This window comes from Colias philodice, chromosome 2 (genome assembly GCF_061535455.1).
Source record: "Colias philodice isolate Cphi_HAF_F1 chromosome 2, ilColPhil1 Martin Lab GWU primary, whole genome shotgun sequence".
Lineage (NCBI taxonomy): Eukaryota > Metazoa > Arthropoda > Insecta > Lepidoptera > Pieridae > Colias > Colias philodice.
In genome coordinates this window covers 13,281,928-13,300,772 of record NC_143087.1, presented here as the reverse complement: position 1 = coordinate 13,300,772, position 18,845 = coordinate 13,281,928, and the positions used below count along the sequence as shown (strand labels likewise).

The 18,845-nt window shown below is 34.6% G+C and overlaps 1 protein-coding gene across 1 annotated transcript; it reads right to left on the bottom strand.

Annotated features, from left to right (window-relative positions):
* Positions 1-782: 782 nt before the first annotated feature.
* LOC149490909 (uncharacterized) lies at positions 783-17,865 on the bottom strand. The gene is made up of 26 exons (XM_089709973.1): positions 17,716-17,865; positions 17,228-17,359; positions 15,809-15,897; positions 15,327-15,419; positions 15,031-15,091; positions 14,713-14,796; positions 13,999-14,181; positions 13,377-13,543; positions 12,669-12,774; positions 12,168-12,316; positions 9,757-9,871; positions 9,109-9,201; positions 7,935-8,057; positions 7,266-7,334; positions 6,784-6,864; positions 6,418-6,558; positions 6,129-6,200; positions 5,557-5,643; positions 5,146-5,211; positions 4,760-4,870; positions 4,343-4,436; positions 4,134-4,252; positions 2,952-3,100; positions 1,997-2,357; positions 1,450-1,539; positions 783-1,138 (listed from the first exon to the last, which is right to left on the bottom strand). Exons 1-26 carry the CDS (start codon positions 17,848-17,850, stop codon positions 1,028-1,030), a joined length of 3,081 nt encoding a protein of 1,026 aa, XP_089566099.1. The 5' UTR covers positions 17,851-17,865; the 3' UTR covers positions 783-1,027.
* Positions 17,866-18,845: the final 980 nt, after the last annotated feature.

Here is an 18,845-nt window from a genome sequence, read left to right as displayed (position 1 = left end):
ATTTGACGACGCGGTTGGCGCAGTGGTAGAGTAACTGCCTACTGAGCCGACGGTCCCGGGTTCGATCCCCGGTCAGGGCAAATATTTGTGTGATGAACTCAATTATTTGTTCTTGGGTCTGGGTGTTATTATCTATATATGTATTTATTAAATATTATATTTATCGTCGCCTATAGTCTGTCCACTATAAGAATTGCTTTTTGACAGCTCGACGGGTGATACCAGAAGTGATGTTCAAAAGATTATCGATTGTGATACCATTTCAATTATAAATTCAAAATATTATCATAAATCGAATCAGGTACGTAAATAATAATTACAACGTAAACGTACTAATAAGATAAGTAATAATAAGACCACATATCTATGCATTGTATGTTAAAACTAAACTAAACTAATATTTTATTATTTATTGGTTTCTATCTTACAATTTGGTTGTCTTTACGTTTAAATTATATAACATAATAGAAGAGTTTTTCTGTATCGAATATATTTTACAGAGTATTTCTATCGATTATTATAATCTATCGACCCATCATTGAATAATTCTGTGTAGACATCACTAAGTGGGCGGGACCTGTCCATGAAGAACGATAATTATTTGTATGACATTTTAACATAGACAATACAATCCTTCATAGGCGTGAATCTGTCAAAAAGCAAATAATATAATGGACAGAGTATAGTACCCACAACACAAGCCTTAATTGAGCTTACTGTGGGACTAGGTCGATTTGTGTAATAATGTCCTATAATATTTATTTATTATTTATTTATTCTGTCACCATCATCAATCTTCAAAAATCATCACATCATAATAAAGTCATTTTATTAAATTAATTTACCATTTTAATTATGATATTTAAAGCCTATCATACTATATTAAGTAGAGGCCGCCTAAACACACCGTCCATCATTTTTTATTACTATAAACCACAAAATTTTACTTTTCATCGTTCATATTATCTTTACAAATCACCATCCAATCACTAAAACCCCGTGTACCCCGCACTACCCCCAACTCCCCTCAGTCCCGTGCCCGTGCCGCACGTGCGCCCCAGCGGCGATGTGCGAGTGCGAGCGCCTCGTGTGCGCGCTCCACTCGCTCCAGTAACTCGTCCGGGGGGGATACTTCGCGCTGTATGATATAAATGGGTATTGAAGTGAATAGAAAGAAATATAGATATGTATATAAAATTAAATTAATAAATAAATATCCTATGGATTTAAGATTTTTTTACTTTGATTTTAGTAGTGTAGTGAAACAAATCATTTCGTCCGGTAGTTTGAATAAGTTTATGGCCATTTTATTTATCAGTAAATGACCTTATTGTTTTAAATGCTACTTATACAATGAATTCCTAAAACACACAGATGAATTAAGTGCAGAGCAGAAAAGATATTCAAAACTTATAAAATCAGAAGTTTCTTTGAAATTAATAAACTTACCATATACCGCACGCTGCAGCCGTGCGCACAATCGTCTTCGCTTCGCCTCGTCTGCGACACGCTTACGTGTCTAACGCTGCAACTACACGGCTGAAAAGTATAAAAATTAATAAAAATCGTAGTTTCAACATTGTTTAATTAAATATGACCACATATTTAATATAAAAGTAAATGAGATTTTTTTAATGAATGAAAAAATTCTAGATCACCAGTCGGAATTCTTACAAGGTGACCCAGAGGCTAGGCGTTTCCCTGGTAGGGAAAAAGACATGGGTTCGAATCCAACTATGTGATCTGTTTTTTTTTTCAATTTAAAAATATTCAGAGGTTTAAAAACGAGACATTTTTAAAGAATAGAAAATATTCTAGATCGGTCAACAGTCGGAATTCGAAATTGTTGTGTTGTGACCCAACAGTGGCTAGGCTAGCGTCCCAGATAAGGAAAAAAATGCGGGTTCGAATCCCATGTGATATCGATTTTTTTCAATTAAAAAAAATACTCATGGTCACATTTTTAGCTACAAATGAGTTTTCTATTATTGCTCACCGTCTCCACTTTTAACTGTTTCTTCCGCAACAGCCTCCGCGGCGGCGTAGGAGGCGCACTACCCGTCTCGCTTGCACTCCTACCGCAGCCTCGCTCCGTCTCGCTCGCACACCTCATGTGTATGGACTTGGAGCAGCACGGCTCGTTGAGTGCGCTTTCTGTTTGTGAGCTCTGTAGCGTTCGTATTAAGGTATCTTGTTGTTTGATCCGTTCCTCTTGGTCCCTTTGCCGCTGGCTCTGTTGTTTGAGACAGCGTCTAACTGTGCATACAATATGGCGCGTCTCGTCGCATAGTGCGGCGCCGCGGGCTTGGGCTTCTTCCAGTTGGGCTTGCAGGTTGTGGGCGCAATTTGATTTCTCTCTGTGAAGAAATACTTTTTTAATCCTTAAATAAATTATAATACGACCTGTAAATTTAAGGTTATGTTGTAAATATTATTATGCAGTATAACGGTTGTTCGAACTTCACCTGTATGTTTGTTTGTAACCGACATCGTTGGATTCGATTAGATACATTTTTAACGAATAGATTCAATTGAAACTTTTTACACTTATCAAGGATCGGTAATACAATAATTTCATGAGTTTATCTTACTAGAGCTTGTTTTTCAGTTACTATATACAATATTTAGTGGAACGAAGTTATTTATCGTGCGTTGTGAAAAGGGACCAGAGTCCAGACGAAAAAAAAAAACGGGTTGCACTCCGGGAGCGGAGTTCACTTCAAAAATAAGACGAAAAGTTGTAAACTTTTTCCTATAAATGTACTTAGGCCGCGCGAGTTTATCTGTCTGTCTGTCTGTTAACTAATTATTCAAAAATAACTTGGTTCCATTTCCTTTAAACCTATCAAGTTTTTTTATTTATTGTCAAATATTAGTAAAATATTCAAACTTCAATTAAAACGCAATCCAAATTACATCAATCCCGATCGTATAAACCTATAAACCCCAACCTATAATGCGTTTGCAGCAGATGGCAGTGTTCCCGTGCGCTGGTGAGGTCGGCTCGCAGCGCGCGCAGGCGGCGGCGGGCGGCGCGCAGCTGCGAGCGGCAACACCGCACCGCCGCAAGCAGCCGGCCCACCTCCGCGTGGACCGCGCTCTGTGCATGATAGATACGACTTTATAAATATATCAACTGTGTAACAAGTGAAAAATTGACTAGTCAATTGTGTTTTAAATGTTCCATCGACAACACAACATATAAATTACTAGCTGTACCGCGCGGTTTCACCCGCATTACTCCGCTCCTGTTGGTCTTAACATGATGATATATAGCCTATATTACTCGTGGATAATGTAGCTTTCGAATGGTGAAAGAATTTTTAAAATCGGTCCAGTAGTTTATAAGCCTATTCATTACAACCAAACAAACAAAGTTTTCCTCTTTATAATATTAGTGTAGACTAGCTGCGCCTCGCGGTTTCACCCGCGTGGCTCTGCTCCCGTTGGTCATAATATAATATATCCTATAGCCTTCCTCGATAAATGGGCTATCTAAGACCGAAATAGTTTTTCAAATCGGACCAGGTAGTTCCTGAGATTAGCGCGTTCAAACAGACAAACTCTTCAGCTTTATAATATTAAGTATAGATATAACATTTAGTTTTATAGCATTCAAATGGTTTATAAATAAACATTTTCAAAGAATATAAATTTTATCACGAGGCCAGATTCGAACCCGCGTCTTTCGCATTACCGCAGCAACGCCTGAACTCTCGAACACTGAATAAGTCCATCAAATATACTACTAACTACACGATTAGAAAATAAGATATATTATTATTATGTACAGTGTAAGAAAAACAATGCTATATTTGTAGATTTTTGATAAGCTTTTGACTTTGTATGACACAAAATTTCAATGAGAGAAAGACAATTTTTCGCCACTCACATTAACATACATCCTTCAATGATTTATCAATGACAGACTTTACCTTTACCTTTATTTAGAAGACTTTTATTTTTAAAGCAAAGAAACAACAAATTAGCTCTGTACATATACCATGAGAGCCGCAGAGTACGCAAGGTTCAATACTCAGACCGCTACTGTACAACATCTTCAAAGCTGATCTATTTTAACTAGAAGACGTTCCAACTGGTAGCATATAAATAAAATACAATTCCCGACTTACATCCTTAGCATTGACGTTGGACTTCTCAAGTGTTTCTTTTAATCCATCAATAGTTGCTTCATGCTGCTGACACTTTTGCTGAACTTTGGCCAATTCTGTTGTTTTCTCATCTAATAATCCTGCAATGTAAAATATTTGTGTAGTTTATTTAAATTAATCAAAAAAAATAAAATAAAAAATATTGTAAATAAAATAGAGATTGCTCTTACTCTTTGCATCTTTCAATTCGGCAGTCAATCTCTCGCAGCATTCCTCTTGCGAAGATTTTTCTAGTTTATATAATTGTTGTCGGATGCGGTTAAGCTGGAAGATTATTTTTTCCTTAATTAATACTAACTATATTATTTTCTTCGTCTAAAATGTTATCATTGTATCTTTAGTAGTTCTCGCTCATCGGCATAAATAATTTGTGGCATATCTCGACGTAGAAAATATTCGTTCCTCGCTTTGTTATAATATAAACTTATGTACAAAAAATGCGTTTAATATGTGTTTCTGGTTCTGGTTTTTAATATTTTAGGTCTGAGTGGTCAAATTAAGTTTTCATTTTGATTTTAAGAGTGAATCTTAAGTAAATCACTAACTGAATTAAAAATAATAATTATTATTAGAACAGTAAACATTACCTCATATTCTTTTTCTTGTATCTGTCTCTGGTAGCGATCGTCGATATTCTCTTTGTCTTCGAGTGCTTCTTCCAAGTCAATCACCCTCTGTTGCAATTTATTTATTTGTACCTGGAATTTGTGAATCGATATTATCTATTACTTTTATGTTCTGATTTTAAAGTTAATTCTAATATAAATTAGTTTTATTCTACTTATACAAAACCTACAAATAATACGATATCTTCACTGGGTGCCTACAGAAGAGTAGAATTGCCTGATTTAGAACTTATGCCCCCAGACCTATCTACTTGATTTTAACAACCATGAAGACGGTTATTTAAAAAACAAATTAATGGCGTAACTTGTAAATTTCTACTTCTACGTATGTGTAATGCAAATATTACCTCATTAATTTCATTTTGTCGCCGTAGTTTCTTATTCTCTTCTTCAAGTCCGCACGTGCACTCGCCCTATAAAATATCAAATTGATAAATGATTAATATTCACATGCTTTATTAATTTTTATCATTCTATAAACGGTAAGAACTCTGCAATAACAATAATTTATAATTTCGTCTTTAAAAATTATATTATGTTAACATTTATATCCATCTCTGCTTTTCCTTAAAAACCAACCACAAAGTTAAAGAATTTTATATTTTGAAGACCCTTTTACTAAATGATTCTTTCAATAAGCCCTGACTACTCTTCGTAGGTTTATTATCTGTATTGTGATACAAATAAGTCTTTCTTAAGCATCAATTTATTATAAAACACCTTTAGCAGACAAATTTCATGTATAAAGATCACCGTACAGTGAGCATCTCTTTGAGCGTATGCAGCTGCGCCGCGATGTGCGCGAGGTCGTCGCTCACCGAACCCTCCTCCCGCTCCCACACGCCCTAGTCAAATTAAACCACGATTTCATTTAAAAATTTATTGGTATAGAATTTTACAAGCTTAATAAATAATGTAGACATGCGATATAAACAACTTTTAAATAAATATAAAACTGACAAAAATTGGCAAACATTAACTTACTAGGCAGCCAAACATTACAATATCTAAGTGCACGATATTCGAATTTGCTATCGGAAACTTCACTGAATGTTAAAAAAAATTATAAAAATTATCAAACGAGAGTTAAAAAAACAAAAATTCAGGAGACACTCGGACCGGATTGTTTATCACAGAATAAATGGGTATTTTTTAATCAATGGTATTGTTTCCGATTGGAAATATATTTAACAACAAGAATCAGAATATTATGTTAGTAGTTAGTATTTTTAGAAAAAACTATTACAAACAAATTAGATTGAAAAATAGATAAAGCTTAATATTTAAGAGCGTTAAGCAGGCCACATCTTGAATAACATCAATGCAATACCGAATCATTGTTAGAGCTGCTCAAGAAATTAGATATTTCTGCCTTCAGGTTTTCCACCTCCACAGCTATTTCCTAAAACAAAGGGATTTTTAATAATCTAATCAGAGATACAGAAAAAATACATTAAAGATTTTTGAAACTTTTATCTAAGCATCTTAATTTATCATATTATGTAGAGATCATCGGAAAATTGCAGTTTTTTATTTATTTTTGAGTTTATAATTTGCCTAGCTATTTGATGAAATGGCTGAACATAATCTAGGCCGTTAATTAAACGGCGCTTACATACCTGGTAAGTCTGCAAAGAGGAGCGCTGGGTATCCACAACGTACTGCAGCCTGCCGATCTGTTCGTTTTTCTGTTTGTCCGTCACACGCAGCTCGAGGTATGAGCGTCGGAGCATTTCTATTAATTGGTCTTGTTTTGCTGTCTTTTTGGGAAAATATTATATTATATTGTATACATGAATATTGAATATTATTGGATTAAATAAAACTTAAGAGAACTTCACTAAAAATTGAAGATTATTACAAAGGAAAATACGACAAATTAATTTTCATTTCGTCAATCTCGATTCTCGCAAATACTTTTAAGTTTTTTGAAATGAAACGCATATATTATATGAAAAAAAAATCATAAATAGATATTGACTTACCTCATAAAAGCATTCTCTATACAGGTCTTCTATGACTGTCAGATTATCCCTTAATGTTTTCACGATTTTCCCGTTTGATTCCTAAAATATTTCTACAATGTTTTTCAATGTTCGAGTGGTTTTGTTAGTATATTCTGGTCATTTTTATTAGCTTTTAATTAATTTTATTATATATCCGCGGAAATATGCCAAGATACATGCTAACATGCGTTGTTAGAGCCTATAGCTGATTAACACATTTTTTATATTAAAAAATCGTGTAGTAGGTAGTAGTGTGTGTGTGTAAAATCGTGTGGTAGTAATGTAGTACGTTATCGTCATAAGTCTTTTACGAGTTGTTTGTAGCGAATTCTAATTTTTTTTTTTAATATTATTCATAAAACATCCCCGAAATAAATCATGAATACAGTAAACGATTTATGTTAAAGGATAATAAAAGAAAACACCAACTATTATTAATAGTGTATCAAATTAACACTAACTTGAGTCTCAGCAGATATTGAGACGTCTGTCATCTCAGTTTTGCAGCCAACTGATATGCCTTTCTGCAACTACAAATTATTTACGAAATATAAATAACTAGCTGCGGTCCGCAGTTCTCCACTCCTGTTGGTCTTAGCGTGATGATAATATATATGATTTTTTCAAATCGGACCAGTAGTTCTTGAGATAAGCGCGTTCAAACAAACAAACGCTTCAGCTTTATAATATTAGTTAGTATAGATAAGACTATAGCACATCTATTGCTAGATTATTTAGGTGCTACGAAATTTTATACAATTATGTTTTCATCAACGAGAAAGTATTTGTTTGTTTACGAAAATGCGTTTATCTTTGGAACTACTCCACGGCTGTACCAGATGAGCGTTAGAAGTTATTTTAACTTTTGATAGCTTAATTTGAACGCTATTTATAGCAACGTGCTTTTTAAAAGCACGCTATAGCTCTCGATGGGACAACAAAAGAATATGATTAGGATCTCAATGTATCTACTTTTATAAATGCTATAATCGTAAAAGTTTATGAGGATGTATGGAAAAATGTTTGCTAGTGAAATTTCGTACAGATAAATTTGAATACTTCGCAAATTGACACATTTCGATGGGTAGGGCTAACAATTAATTTCATAAATGTTTATAAATATTACTTACAGCTTGAATTTGTGTTCCCTGGTTGAGCTTGGAGGGTACTTTGGAAGCGAGAGACGATATCCGCTCCTCCGCTAGCGCTAAGCTTTCCGCTTGCACTCGCACTGTCTCTTCTTTGTTCTTTAACTGTATGTTGTTTTTTAATTAATAAATGGTTCAAAAAATGAGCTAGATACTTAATGTAGGCTTTTTTTATATTGACTGAATAAGAATGCTTGATATAAGCTATCTACATTTTATAATATTACAAAGAGGATTTTCTTTTTTCTGATGATTTAATCCAAAAAATACGGTACCGCTTGTAGTAATTCTCATAATATTAAAAAGTTACACGCATTGAATTTAATGCGATTTTAATTATTATAAAGGTTTTATATATAACATCCATACTAATATTATAAATGCGAAAGTAACTCTGTCTGTCTGTCTGTTACTCAATCACGCCTGAACTACTGAACCAATTTGCATGAAATTTGGTATAGAGATATTTTGATACCCGAGAAAGGACATAGGATAGGTTTTATCCCGGAAATCCTACGGGAACGGGTTTTTCTCTGAAAACGCGGGCGAAGCCGCGGGCGGAAAGCTAGTAGGCTATATTTTTTCATCCGCCTCATCTCGGGTGAAGACGAAGCTAATGAAGAAATGTGAAAATATTTAATCGTAACAATTCGAAACAATAACTTATCCTAATAAAGACAATACTAGATAAACACAACCATTTATTTACTTATAATTAAATGAATGTATCTTTTGATCCACTCAAAGGGTGCTCGCTGCGAGTTATTTTGGTCATGATTGATCTGCTATGGATGTCCAACTTCCATTAGCTTTATTAAGGGATTTATATTTCCTGTTGTGTATGCAAGAATATCAAAATAACATAGCTGTAGCAATATCCCCATGACGCAGACTACCTTGCATTTTGGTTTATTTTTCGAAAAACAAAACTTTTTATCATAATTTGGCAACAAACTCCCATTTCATTTGAAAAGTACCTAATTGTAGGATTATACGCAAATTAAAACAACAAACTTTTTCTTTCGAAACCCATAAAAAGTTTTGATTTTTTTTTCGAGTGCTCCAGCAAAATTTATTTAACTTATTACTACTGCTAACGAATTAATCATTGAGTGGGTATTTTTAAGGAATTTCTAAAATAATCAAAGATACATACAATTTGTAGCGTAGCATGCAGTTTGTCTTCCAAACATCGCGCCCGCTCCGCTTCGCTCACGCTCTCCGCCAAGCTTGAAGCTCCCGTGCTTTCCTAGATTAAGTACAAGTAAGTATATTTACATAAAAAGTATTGAAATGTGATATCTCTAATAAGTGATGGTAGAAACCATTCAACTTAGAATGTGTGTGTTTATTAGTTATCACAAAAGTCAAACTTTCAATTTATACCTAGTCTGCAGAATACAGCTCTATCTCAAAGCACTGAAGACTACTGCAATTGTGATTTCATAAAAACAGATAGCGCGATATACTTACAATAAGTATATTATTTTAATATATGTATATCTACCCATATAATAAAATTCAAACTGTTTTAAATTAACAAAACATAAGTAGAACGTGATACACGAATATGTAGCATATAAACATTTAATATGGATGAGCACTAGGTAGTTTTAATGAAATGTTAACAAGATTTCTATCAAATTCTTTATTTATAAGAAGCAAATTATTTAATTTTAATTAACTACGTGATATTTAAAAAGGAAAAACTATTAGTTATAAATATTGAACATCATCACCCAAAAAAACATTTAAATTTTTTATTTATTTTGCTTAAATTCTGCACACAAAATTCTAGACTTACTTTGAAAAAGTCGCTACAATCAGAATCCCCATACATCAACAATCCATTGAACATCATGTTTAGAACACATAAATTCAATAACACAACAAAATATCCTTTCCGTAGTTTATTCATTCACAATACAGATAAAATAAACAAATCAAAACGTCAAATTATAAGAACACTGAAATTTCGCGCCAAAACAACCACTCGACTATTTTTTTTTAATGGTACAGACACACATAAAACAATATTGATTAAAAGTACAATCGAGCGCGAAAATCAGTGTGATTGTATAACACGTCACACAGCATCGCCGTACAACGTTGCTCTGAGCGTGGGCGGATATTTTTAGGGCAACGTAAATAGTAGTTTTCAGTGAGCTGTGTGGCGGAAGCTGCTCCACTTGCTCTAGCTTTCTTTTAGCACCCTCCAACCTGTGACACAGGGCGTGCTTTATTTGCAACATATAGACACTATTTCCGTCAATTCAGATTTAAATTTAAGTAGCGATAAGTATTGACTACGCTTTGCAGTTTGTAGTATCGTAATATTTTTATACTTTTAGGTGAAGTTTTTTTTACTAATTAATAATTATATAACTTGAGACTCTTTATTCTTACTACCTAAGCTTACTACCCTTTAAAAAAAAAAACGCGATTGATAGCGGGCTATTGCGGCAGTTCTAAATTTAAAAAGCAGACGACGCCCAACGAGCGGTACCCAAGTTAGCGAAGCAAGCCTCTACACACTACTTTTTCTTCAAGAAAAATGAAACATCCTGTAGCTAGGTGAATTATTAACAAAGTCAGCTTCCGTCGCGTCGCCTGTCCGCGTTTCGTCACACGCGCCCATTAACGTTTCAGCCCGACCACGAAAACATTCCTTTGATTATTGAGAAATATGGAACCGTATTATGGTTTATGCGAGTTGATTATGAAGAAATGTAACGTTTGTATGTTTATTCGAGCCATTAGGTGTTTATATAACATCAATTGTTTGGGGACATGAATCTGCAAGTAGTTGTTTCAAAGAGTATAAGTATAAGAGAGTAGATACCTACCGACGAGTGATTACATAATATACACCGCTTAGGAATGAGACGAAACATTTTATTTTTGTTTTACAAATTCATTAAATAGGATAAGTGGACATTCGTTTCACGTTTGAGAAAACACAGTACTTTATGTCTTTTTCTCTTTCACAATCCATCGAGCGGCTAAGCTGTTTACGGCACAGAGTTCCACAGAAATATAATAAAAACATACATAACCATTAACTCTGGCGCAGTTAGATAAAACAATAACACAATATTTTTATATGTGGTTTGTCAATGCATCTATCGGTTCTAACACTATGCTATTTTCAGCAACAGTTTCGAATCCCTTCCGGTCTACTTCTTGGAATAACCTTTTTTATTTCTTTGAGTAATGGTGACACTCGTCAAAGTATCTTAAAGTTCGTTTCTTATTTTTACAAATAAATAACAATCAGATCATTATATAGGTAATTCGTGTTTGACTTTAATTTTGATCTAGGTAATTGCGTGGAAGCGAGACCATATTCCACGTAAAAGACAACTTGTTAATCAAATAAAAAAAATGTATTGCCTAGGTATGCCAATCAGGATGTAATTTTCTACATTTTAGGCGGGCCACAGGGCGGGCAAAAAAAATACACACATATACATATGTTAATTACTCTTCACTCTACAGCATTTCGCTAATAGCTCTTCTAGTATGAGTCAAAACATAAACGTCACACACACACACACACACGCACATTTGAACTGCTACACACGTCAGGATATCGTAAATCATGGACGCACATTAACTAATACCACCCAGCACGTAAATTAATTATGTTTTACATGAAATTCTACAAACTGTCTCCACGATTAATTGGATTTCCGTTTGTCATGTTGTAAGTTTAAAGACCAAGTTAATGCTAAGATAAAATTTAAGCCGAAAATACATAAATAAAAATTACTCAGTGACCTTCAGTAATAGAAGTGTCACAGTTCAAGTCTATATTTCAGTGTAAGCTACAGTAATATATCACGCAATGTAAACTTGAAAATGAGAAGATTTAATTACTTTTAAATAACCACAATCGCATTGACCGCTTTCCCGCTTCTTTCTGAAATTAAATTAGATCAAACCTTAGTAGGTATTGAAAAAAATATTTATAGACTGCATGCGATGCAATTGTATCGAAACTATCGTCATGAAAGTGGTATGTTCTAGTGTTCTCGAACCATAAAGATAAAGTGCAACTACCTGTCCTATACCTATATAGGTATAGATACCAATATAGGTACACTTGACTCATGTGGCCGTTTAAAATTAAAAACTAATTGATAGACAAGTAACAAGTAAATGATGTTCTAACGCTTTCTTTTATATAATTTTATCAAAACTCTTACGAATTACCGTGTAGTATCGTTATAAATACTGGCCCGGCGACTAGCGCCACTGCGCGTCGCGATCACTTGCGCGAGCGAGCGCACAGATGGATCTCGTAAATCAGACTTTTCTTCGGTTATAGAGTCATCTGTTATTAGTAGTGGAGGGGATACAGACTGAAACAATAATTCGTAACTTTATTACAGTTGTTTTTATCTTTATTACAGTTGTTTTCAGCTGTGTTTTTCAGTTTATTATTAGTTTACAGTTAATAATCCAAGTGGAGACATCAGAAAAATCCAAAATAACAATAATAATGATTAAAATTTATTCAGCTATCTTGAGCTGCATGTTGTGTATCTAAATTTGTAATGTATCTAATAATAATCTGATGAGAAGTATATTTAACTGTAATAGCCCCCTAAAATGTTTATTTCCACATATAAACAAATCCATCAGCTAGCATTCAACAAATCAGACAAACAAACATACATTTCCATCTACGATTATATTTACGTAATACCATACCCGCTCCACAACCGATATGTCGCTATCATCAAGCAGCGCCCTCTGGTGTGCGCTGGCGTTAGGTGTGGACGTCACTATCCCCACCTGGTGACACCGAATGGATGAGCTAGTATTCGATATCAGTCTATTTAACATTGGTCCAAACATAATTGATACTCACCGAAATGTGTACATTCCTTTACGTTGCATTTAAAACGATAAACGTAAAATACTTCGTGGTAAAATGTTCATAATATGTCTAGAAGCGTAGGACTAAAAGATAAAAATAAAATACTTTTTTAAATTAAATTAATTTAATTCAATAAATAAAAATACAGTAAATAAGATTATCTTCATTCTGCACAGCCAGGCCTTATTATCCATATTAGACACTTGACATCGTTGAAAAAGCTAAAAATACGAATCTATAATCCAGAATTTTATGTTCTCATCCGAGAAAACAAAAAACTATGGTCAACCCATCATCAACGGTAGGGTGACTCCATAATAATTGGCAAAGCTAATCTTAACCAATAATTAAAATAAACACAAAAGGAAGTAACATGACCAAATATTGCGTTAGTTGCAAATCTAAATAAAAAAAAAACTTCTAAACTATATTAAAATCATGAGCATTGAAAAGTTTTTTGCCCTAAATCTTTTCTGGATACAAATGCTAGGTGCACGACAGAACCTTAGACCTAATCGTCAAAAGTTTATTTTATCTACTCTTTACACGACCCGTCATCTCCCGAACCGTCATACTGGCTGTTGCAGACCCAGTCGGGGTTCATGTCCAGGTCGGGCAGGTCACGTGACTTGCGCGGTTGGCGACACAGCGACTCGTAGGAGCGATGCTCTTGCATTTGATCGTTCTTGCTCGAACATTCCTTTAGCTGTAGGAAGAAAGATTTTTTAAGTGCCGAAGTAAGGACCGATTGTAAAGTACTTAATGATTTGGCATTTTCATCAGTAGCTATTTTTTATTAGGACGTATCAATCTGGATGACGAAAAAAGAAAAGTAGAAACTATGTGTAGGTAGTTTTAAAAAATTTGGTTTATTTTTTTTTAATCAGAACATCAGTAGCACGAAGCTATACTATTATAATCTATACCTACTAATATTATAAAGCTGAAGAGTTTGTTTGTTTGTTTGAACGTGCTAATCTCTGTTCGATTTGAAAAATTATTTTGGTATTAGATATGAATGGGCAATTCATCGAGGAAGGCTATATATCATCTCGCCAAGACCCACATGAGCTGTGCACTGCGGGCAAAACCGCGGAGCACAGCTAGTCTGTAATATATTTAGAAGGAGCCATAGGAAGTCGAAGCCAGTAAGTAGTGTACCTGCGCCTTGGCCTGTCGCAGCTGGCGGCGCATCTCGCGAATGATCTCGTCCTTGAACTGCGCCCTTAGCGCGGCCACCCGGCCCTGCTCGTCCAGCGCCGCGCACACGCGGTGCAGCGCGTGCACCTCCTCCGACAGCGACACGTTCACCTCGCGGAGCGCGCGCACGCTCTCGCCGCTAGACTGCAAAACCCGACGTGTTTTTCTACGTTTTTTGTACTCATTTTGTGGTCAGATATAAGCTGAATGTAATAATTTTTTGCGATGGGTCAGGATAGAGAATACATTTCTTTGAAAGAGACACTTTAAAAAGCTTCAACGAAAGGGAGGAATTGCGAAAAGCGATTTTAAAATCCATTCAATGAGGGGTTGAACTTATGTATTTATATTTATTTATTACTAGCTTTCCGCCCGCGGCTTCGCCCGCGTTTTCAAAGAAAAACCCGTTCCCCTAGGATTTCCGGGATAAAACCTATCCTATGTCCTTTCTCGGGTATCAAATATGTCTATACAAAATTTCATGCAAATTGGTTCAGTAGTTAAGGCGTGATTGAGTAACAGACAGACAGACAGAGTTACTTTCGCATTTATAATATTAAGTATGGATTATCGAATTCAAAAGTAAAGCCTGATTTTGATATTGTATTATACTCCAGTCTGGGAATCGAACCCAGGACACCAAAACTTATATAAACAGCGTGCCTTAACGCTGACCTCCATGTGTTGCAGGCGCGCCTGGTACTGCGCGTCACCACGCAGCATGTCCCCGTACTCCTTCACCGGCTCCATGTCTCCGCACTTTGAAGAAATTACATTTCCAGAAAGATCTTTTGATAAAACTTTGGAGATTGGAATGCGTAAAAAAGTTTATCAACAATAATATTAATTTCTGACAAAAACTTCCCTGTATGGGTACTAAAAAATCTTATGAAGCTAACAATTTGTTCCACATAGTAATAATTTTGTTTTAGTAGTAATAAGTTTGGACCAATGTTATCAAGTTTAATTTAGCAAAGTTATAATATACTGCACCTCTTTGGTTCCAGGGCAGCAGATCTCCGCTGTGACGGAAACGTCCTTTTTGCTTACATCACTGAAATATTAACAATTAAATATTCTCTTCAGTTGATTGTCGCCTAATAGTAGTAAACAAAGGTAACAAAATAAATATAAGGAGCACGTTTCTTAGCATTTTAACTCATTATCATTCTAATATTCTCTTTCATCAGCGAGTGGTTCAGTACGATTTGATATTAAGTTGTAGACATTCAAATGCTTTATGTTCAGTTCAGTTCACTACTTTTTTCATGAAAATAAAATACACTTACGGAGTGTGATAAGTTGTCATAGACGCGTCTTTCTTCAAACTCTTTACAGTCAGTTCGTATTGCTGCACATCCTTGCTTAGTCTTTTGATTTCTCTGCAAATATTTTTCGACAGGTGATATACGTGTGTAATTGTTTTTTAATGTTCCTTAGTTCGACTACCTATTATAACCTGATAAAGTTTACTTGAATACAAGCTAGGTTGAGTTATGGCTTGAAACCGTGATATCAGGAAATATTCAAGAGGTCATTACATCTTGTGCCAATCAAGCGCAAAGGTCACTGAAACCCATTTAGGAAACCGTGCCTAAATGCCCCATATGCCTTCGGTAGCACAATTTTGCGAAGATTTTTAATCATTTCACATTGTTACCTATATTACACCGAGGGCAGAAAGCAGCCGACGGCCCTGTCTCTAAAATTTAATTGTACGTAGAGCAGTTTTAGCACCATATATTAATTGAATTAAGTAATATTCGATTACCTGTCTTTATTTAAATTCTCCTTTTGTAAACTATCAATTTTCATTCTCAATTCATTCACTTGATCGCCGCTCTTTTTACCATTGTCGTTCTATAATACAAATAAAAAAAGAAATAACTGTAACAATCTTTCTACTTAAAAACGCTTAAAATACCTACTTAGATTATTGTGTAAACAAGATTGATTCTTATTCGAATTCTCTGTCAGACTGTTTGTTCCCGCTAATCTCTGTAATATGGACCGATTTGTCGGGACTTTCAGTGGTCTTTCACTTAAAAATAGTAACAGCACAGCTAGTATATTAAAGCAGGCTACTCACATACCTGCAGCAGGAACAAAATTGGAATTCAGCTCCTAAATAAATTGTGATGTGTGACAGCTGAAATTGCTCTGACCGCCGCGCGTACAACCGAAGTAGTTCCTGCGACAGGTGTGTGAGTAGCCCGCTTAATAAAACACAAAATAATAAATAGTGTATAAGTATATTGAATAATGTATAAACATCAAAAAATAAATAAAAAACACGATTACAAATTATGGACTTTATTTAATTTATTTTTCCCCTTGTGTTTTGTCTTATTTGTGTCGCCTTGATCCATTGTTGGATTCCTGAAACCAAAAAATAGTGTATTCTAGTTAACTCGTAAATATGTGCAACATACTACATAGATTACATTGCAAAACCATTATTTCAGAAGAAAAAAACGTGATTATAATATTTTAATTGGTTTTGTATAAGTACGAATATTATAAATGCGAAAGTAACTATTTGTCTGTCAGTCTCATCTTCACCTAAACCAATGAACCTTTTTGGACGAGAATTATCCCAAAAATTCCATAGTAGGTAACGGGAACTATTATGAGCTGTCCCTTGACAATGTGGCCGAAACTGCAGGCCAAAAGGCAGAAATAAACTATTAAATTCATAATAATTTGAAAAAGTTTAAGTACTAACCAAGCAACCGGCCCAAATATATCAGACTGCGTGACTTCGTTAAAATGTATGCTGTCAATCGCGCAATAGTCGAACTCGCGCAGGCGCCGCAACACCTCGAGCAGCCCGCGCAAATCAGAGTCTTTTCGCGCCAAGCGGCGGCGCAGTGACGTCACTTCCGCGCGCAATTCCGACACCATCTACGCGGATTACAACTTTCAATCGCAACTTACGGCTAGTTACGTTTTTATCACAGCAAGAAATATTGGAAAGTTAACAAACGCCTAATAAATCAAAGTGAGTGCGAAAGCAGTGTAATTATATTATGAATGCTCACAAACTCATATTCGAAACTTAGAGTATTAAAAAACTTTCATCGCAGTAAAATGTTCCTTTTAAACACAAATGAGACATTTCTAAGTTCCAAGACAACCATGATACTGTATACGTATAATTTATCAAAAAGAAGATAAAAAGACAACTAACTTCAGTATATTTTCTTCGTTCACTGAGCAGCCGTGTTGTGAGGTCGATCTCCAAGTCTTCCACTGTCCTCGCGAGTAACTTGTTCTGTTCCACTAGATCGCTGACCCAAGATTTTAATAACTGGACTTGTTTCTAAAAATATAGGGATCGCTTTACTAAAAATACTAAATAAATCGCACAGGAAATAGTTATAATGTACTTCTGCATTTAGTTTTAAATTACCTAACTTCATTTAAATTACATTTAAATAAACATAAAGTTAACGATCTAAGACATAAAGCGATTGAACTTAAAAATAGGATTTTATTATGAAGCGAGCTACACTCCTCATGCTTTACTCAAGTTGACAGAACCGAATACAATACGTTTTGTACTGGTAAGTTAAATTCCTGCATACAAAAAAAGCAAAATCCGTTCATCTGTGTGGAACAGTATTCATTCACAGATACATCCTCATACAAGCAAAATATTCAATAGTAAGAACTAACTTGCAATTTATTCGACCCGCTCGTCGAAGTAATAAAATTCAGCCTCTCTTCATATGCCCGGTGTACTTCGTCAAGCACGGCCAGAGTGGGACCGGAGTCACACGCACATTTTGCAATGTCTCCGCTTGTTTCCATATCTATTGCTATTTATCTTAGGATGATCTTATGTAAATGGACATTGCTTAGTAAAATATTCTGTCACGGATCGTGTCAATATTGTATTTTTTTCGGTTTTGATAGTTTATGGTTGGTGCACATGAACGATAGTTCTAAAGACTATAGTTCTTGGTTCTATATAACTTAAAATTCACTATTAGTGCAAATCACGTGCAAATTTTATGGATTTGTTTTTTAAAATATTATAGATCCAAGGTATCATCTTATCATTTCTAACAACATGACTGTAAACTAGACTACTGAAAATATGTCAATCGATTTAATCACTTAAAAAATTCTAGGTGCATTACACTATATTAAAAAAAATGTTGTGTGGTTTTATGAAACCACGGTAAAAGTGAAACTGTTCGAACGGTTCCGAACACTGCTTTGTGTAGCGCATGTCGCGTGACGGTCGGCTGCCGAGTAGATACCTACTCGGCAGCCGCGATACGTACGCGACATGCGCTACACAGACCAAAAAGTTTGAGACGATGTAATAAAAGTTTCACTTTAAAAAGGTAAAATAAAAGACATGAATATTTCCAATAATATATTATCTACATTTGGACTAACATTTGTACCTACTGTGTTTGACACAACATCGATTTATAATCATTGCAAAAATACATAGTACTAGAGGCAAGATAATTTGCATACATGTATAAACATATGCAACCGCAGTTTCAAACGAAAATAATATATTTTCTAATAATCAAGTTTAGTCGCTCTTTTAAATGAATAGAATAGAAAACTATAAATTCTGTTTTTTTTTTCTGGAAAGTTCTTGTTTCCAAAAAAAAATCGGATTCCTATCTATATTTATGTCAGAAAAAAATTTAAAATCCTTAATTTTTTTATTCATATAATTAATAAACATAGTGAATAATCTGGAAAATCTTGCCCCTAGTACTCTCACAATTTTTCTTAAACCAGTAAGTTATACACTAGTATATTACAAAATAACGTTTGTG

Coding starts and splice junctions, on each gene's coding strand:
- LOC149490909 (XM_089709973.1), bottom strand. CDS start 17,850: ATGGAAACAAGCGGAGACATTGCAAAATGTGCGTGTGACTCCGGTCCC. Junction 17,360..17,715: donor GCGGGTCGAATAAATTGCAA/GTTAGTTCTTAC, acceptor CTATATTTTTAG/AAACAAGTCCAGTTATTAAA. Junction 12,317..12,668: donor ACATATCGGTTGTGGAGCGG/GTATGGTATTAC, acceptor TTATTGTTTCAG/TCTGTATCCCCTCCACTACT.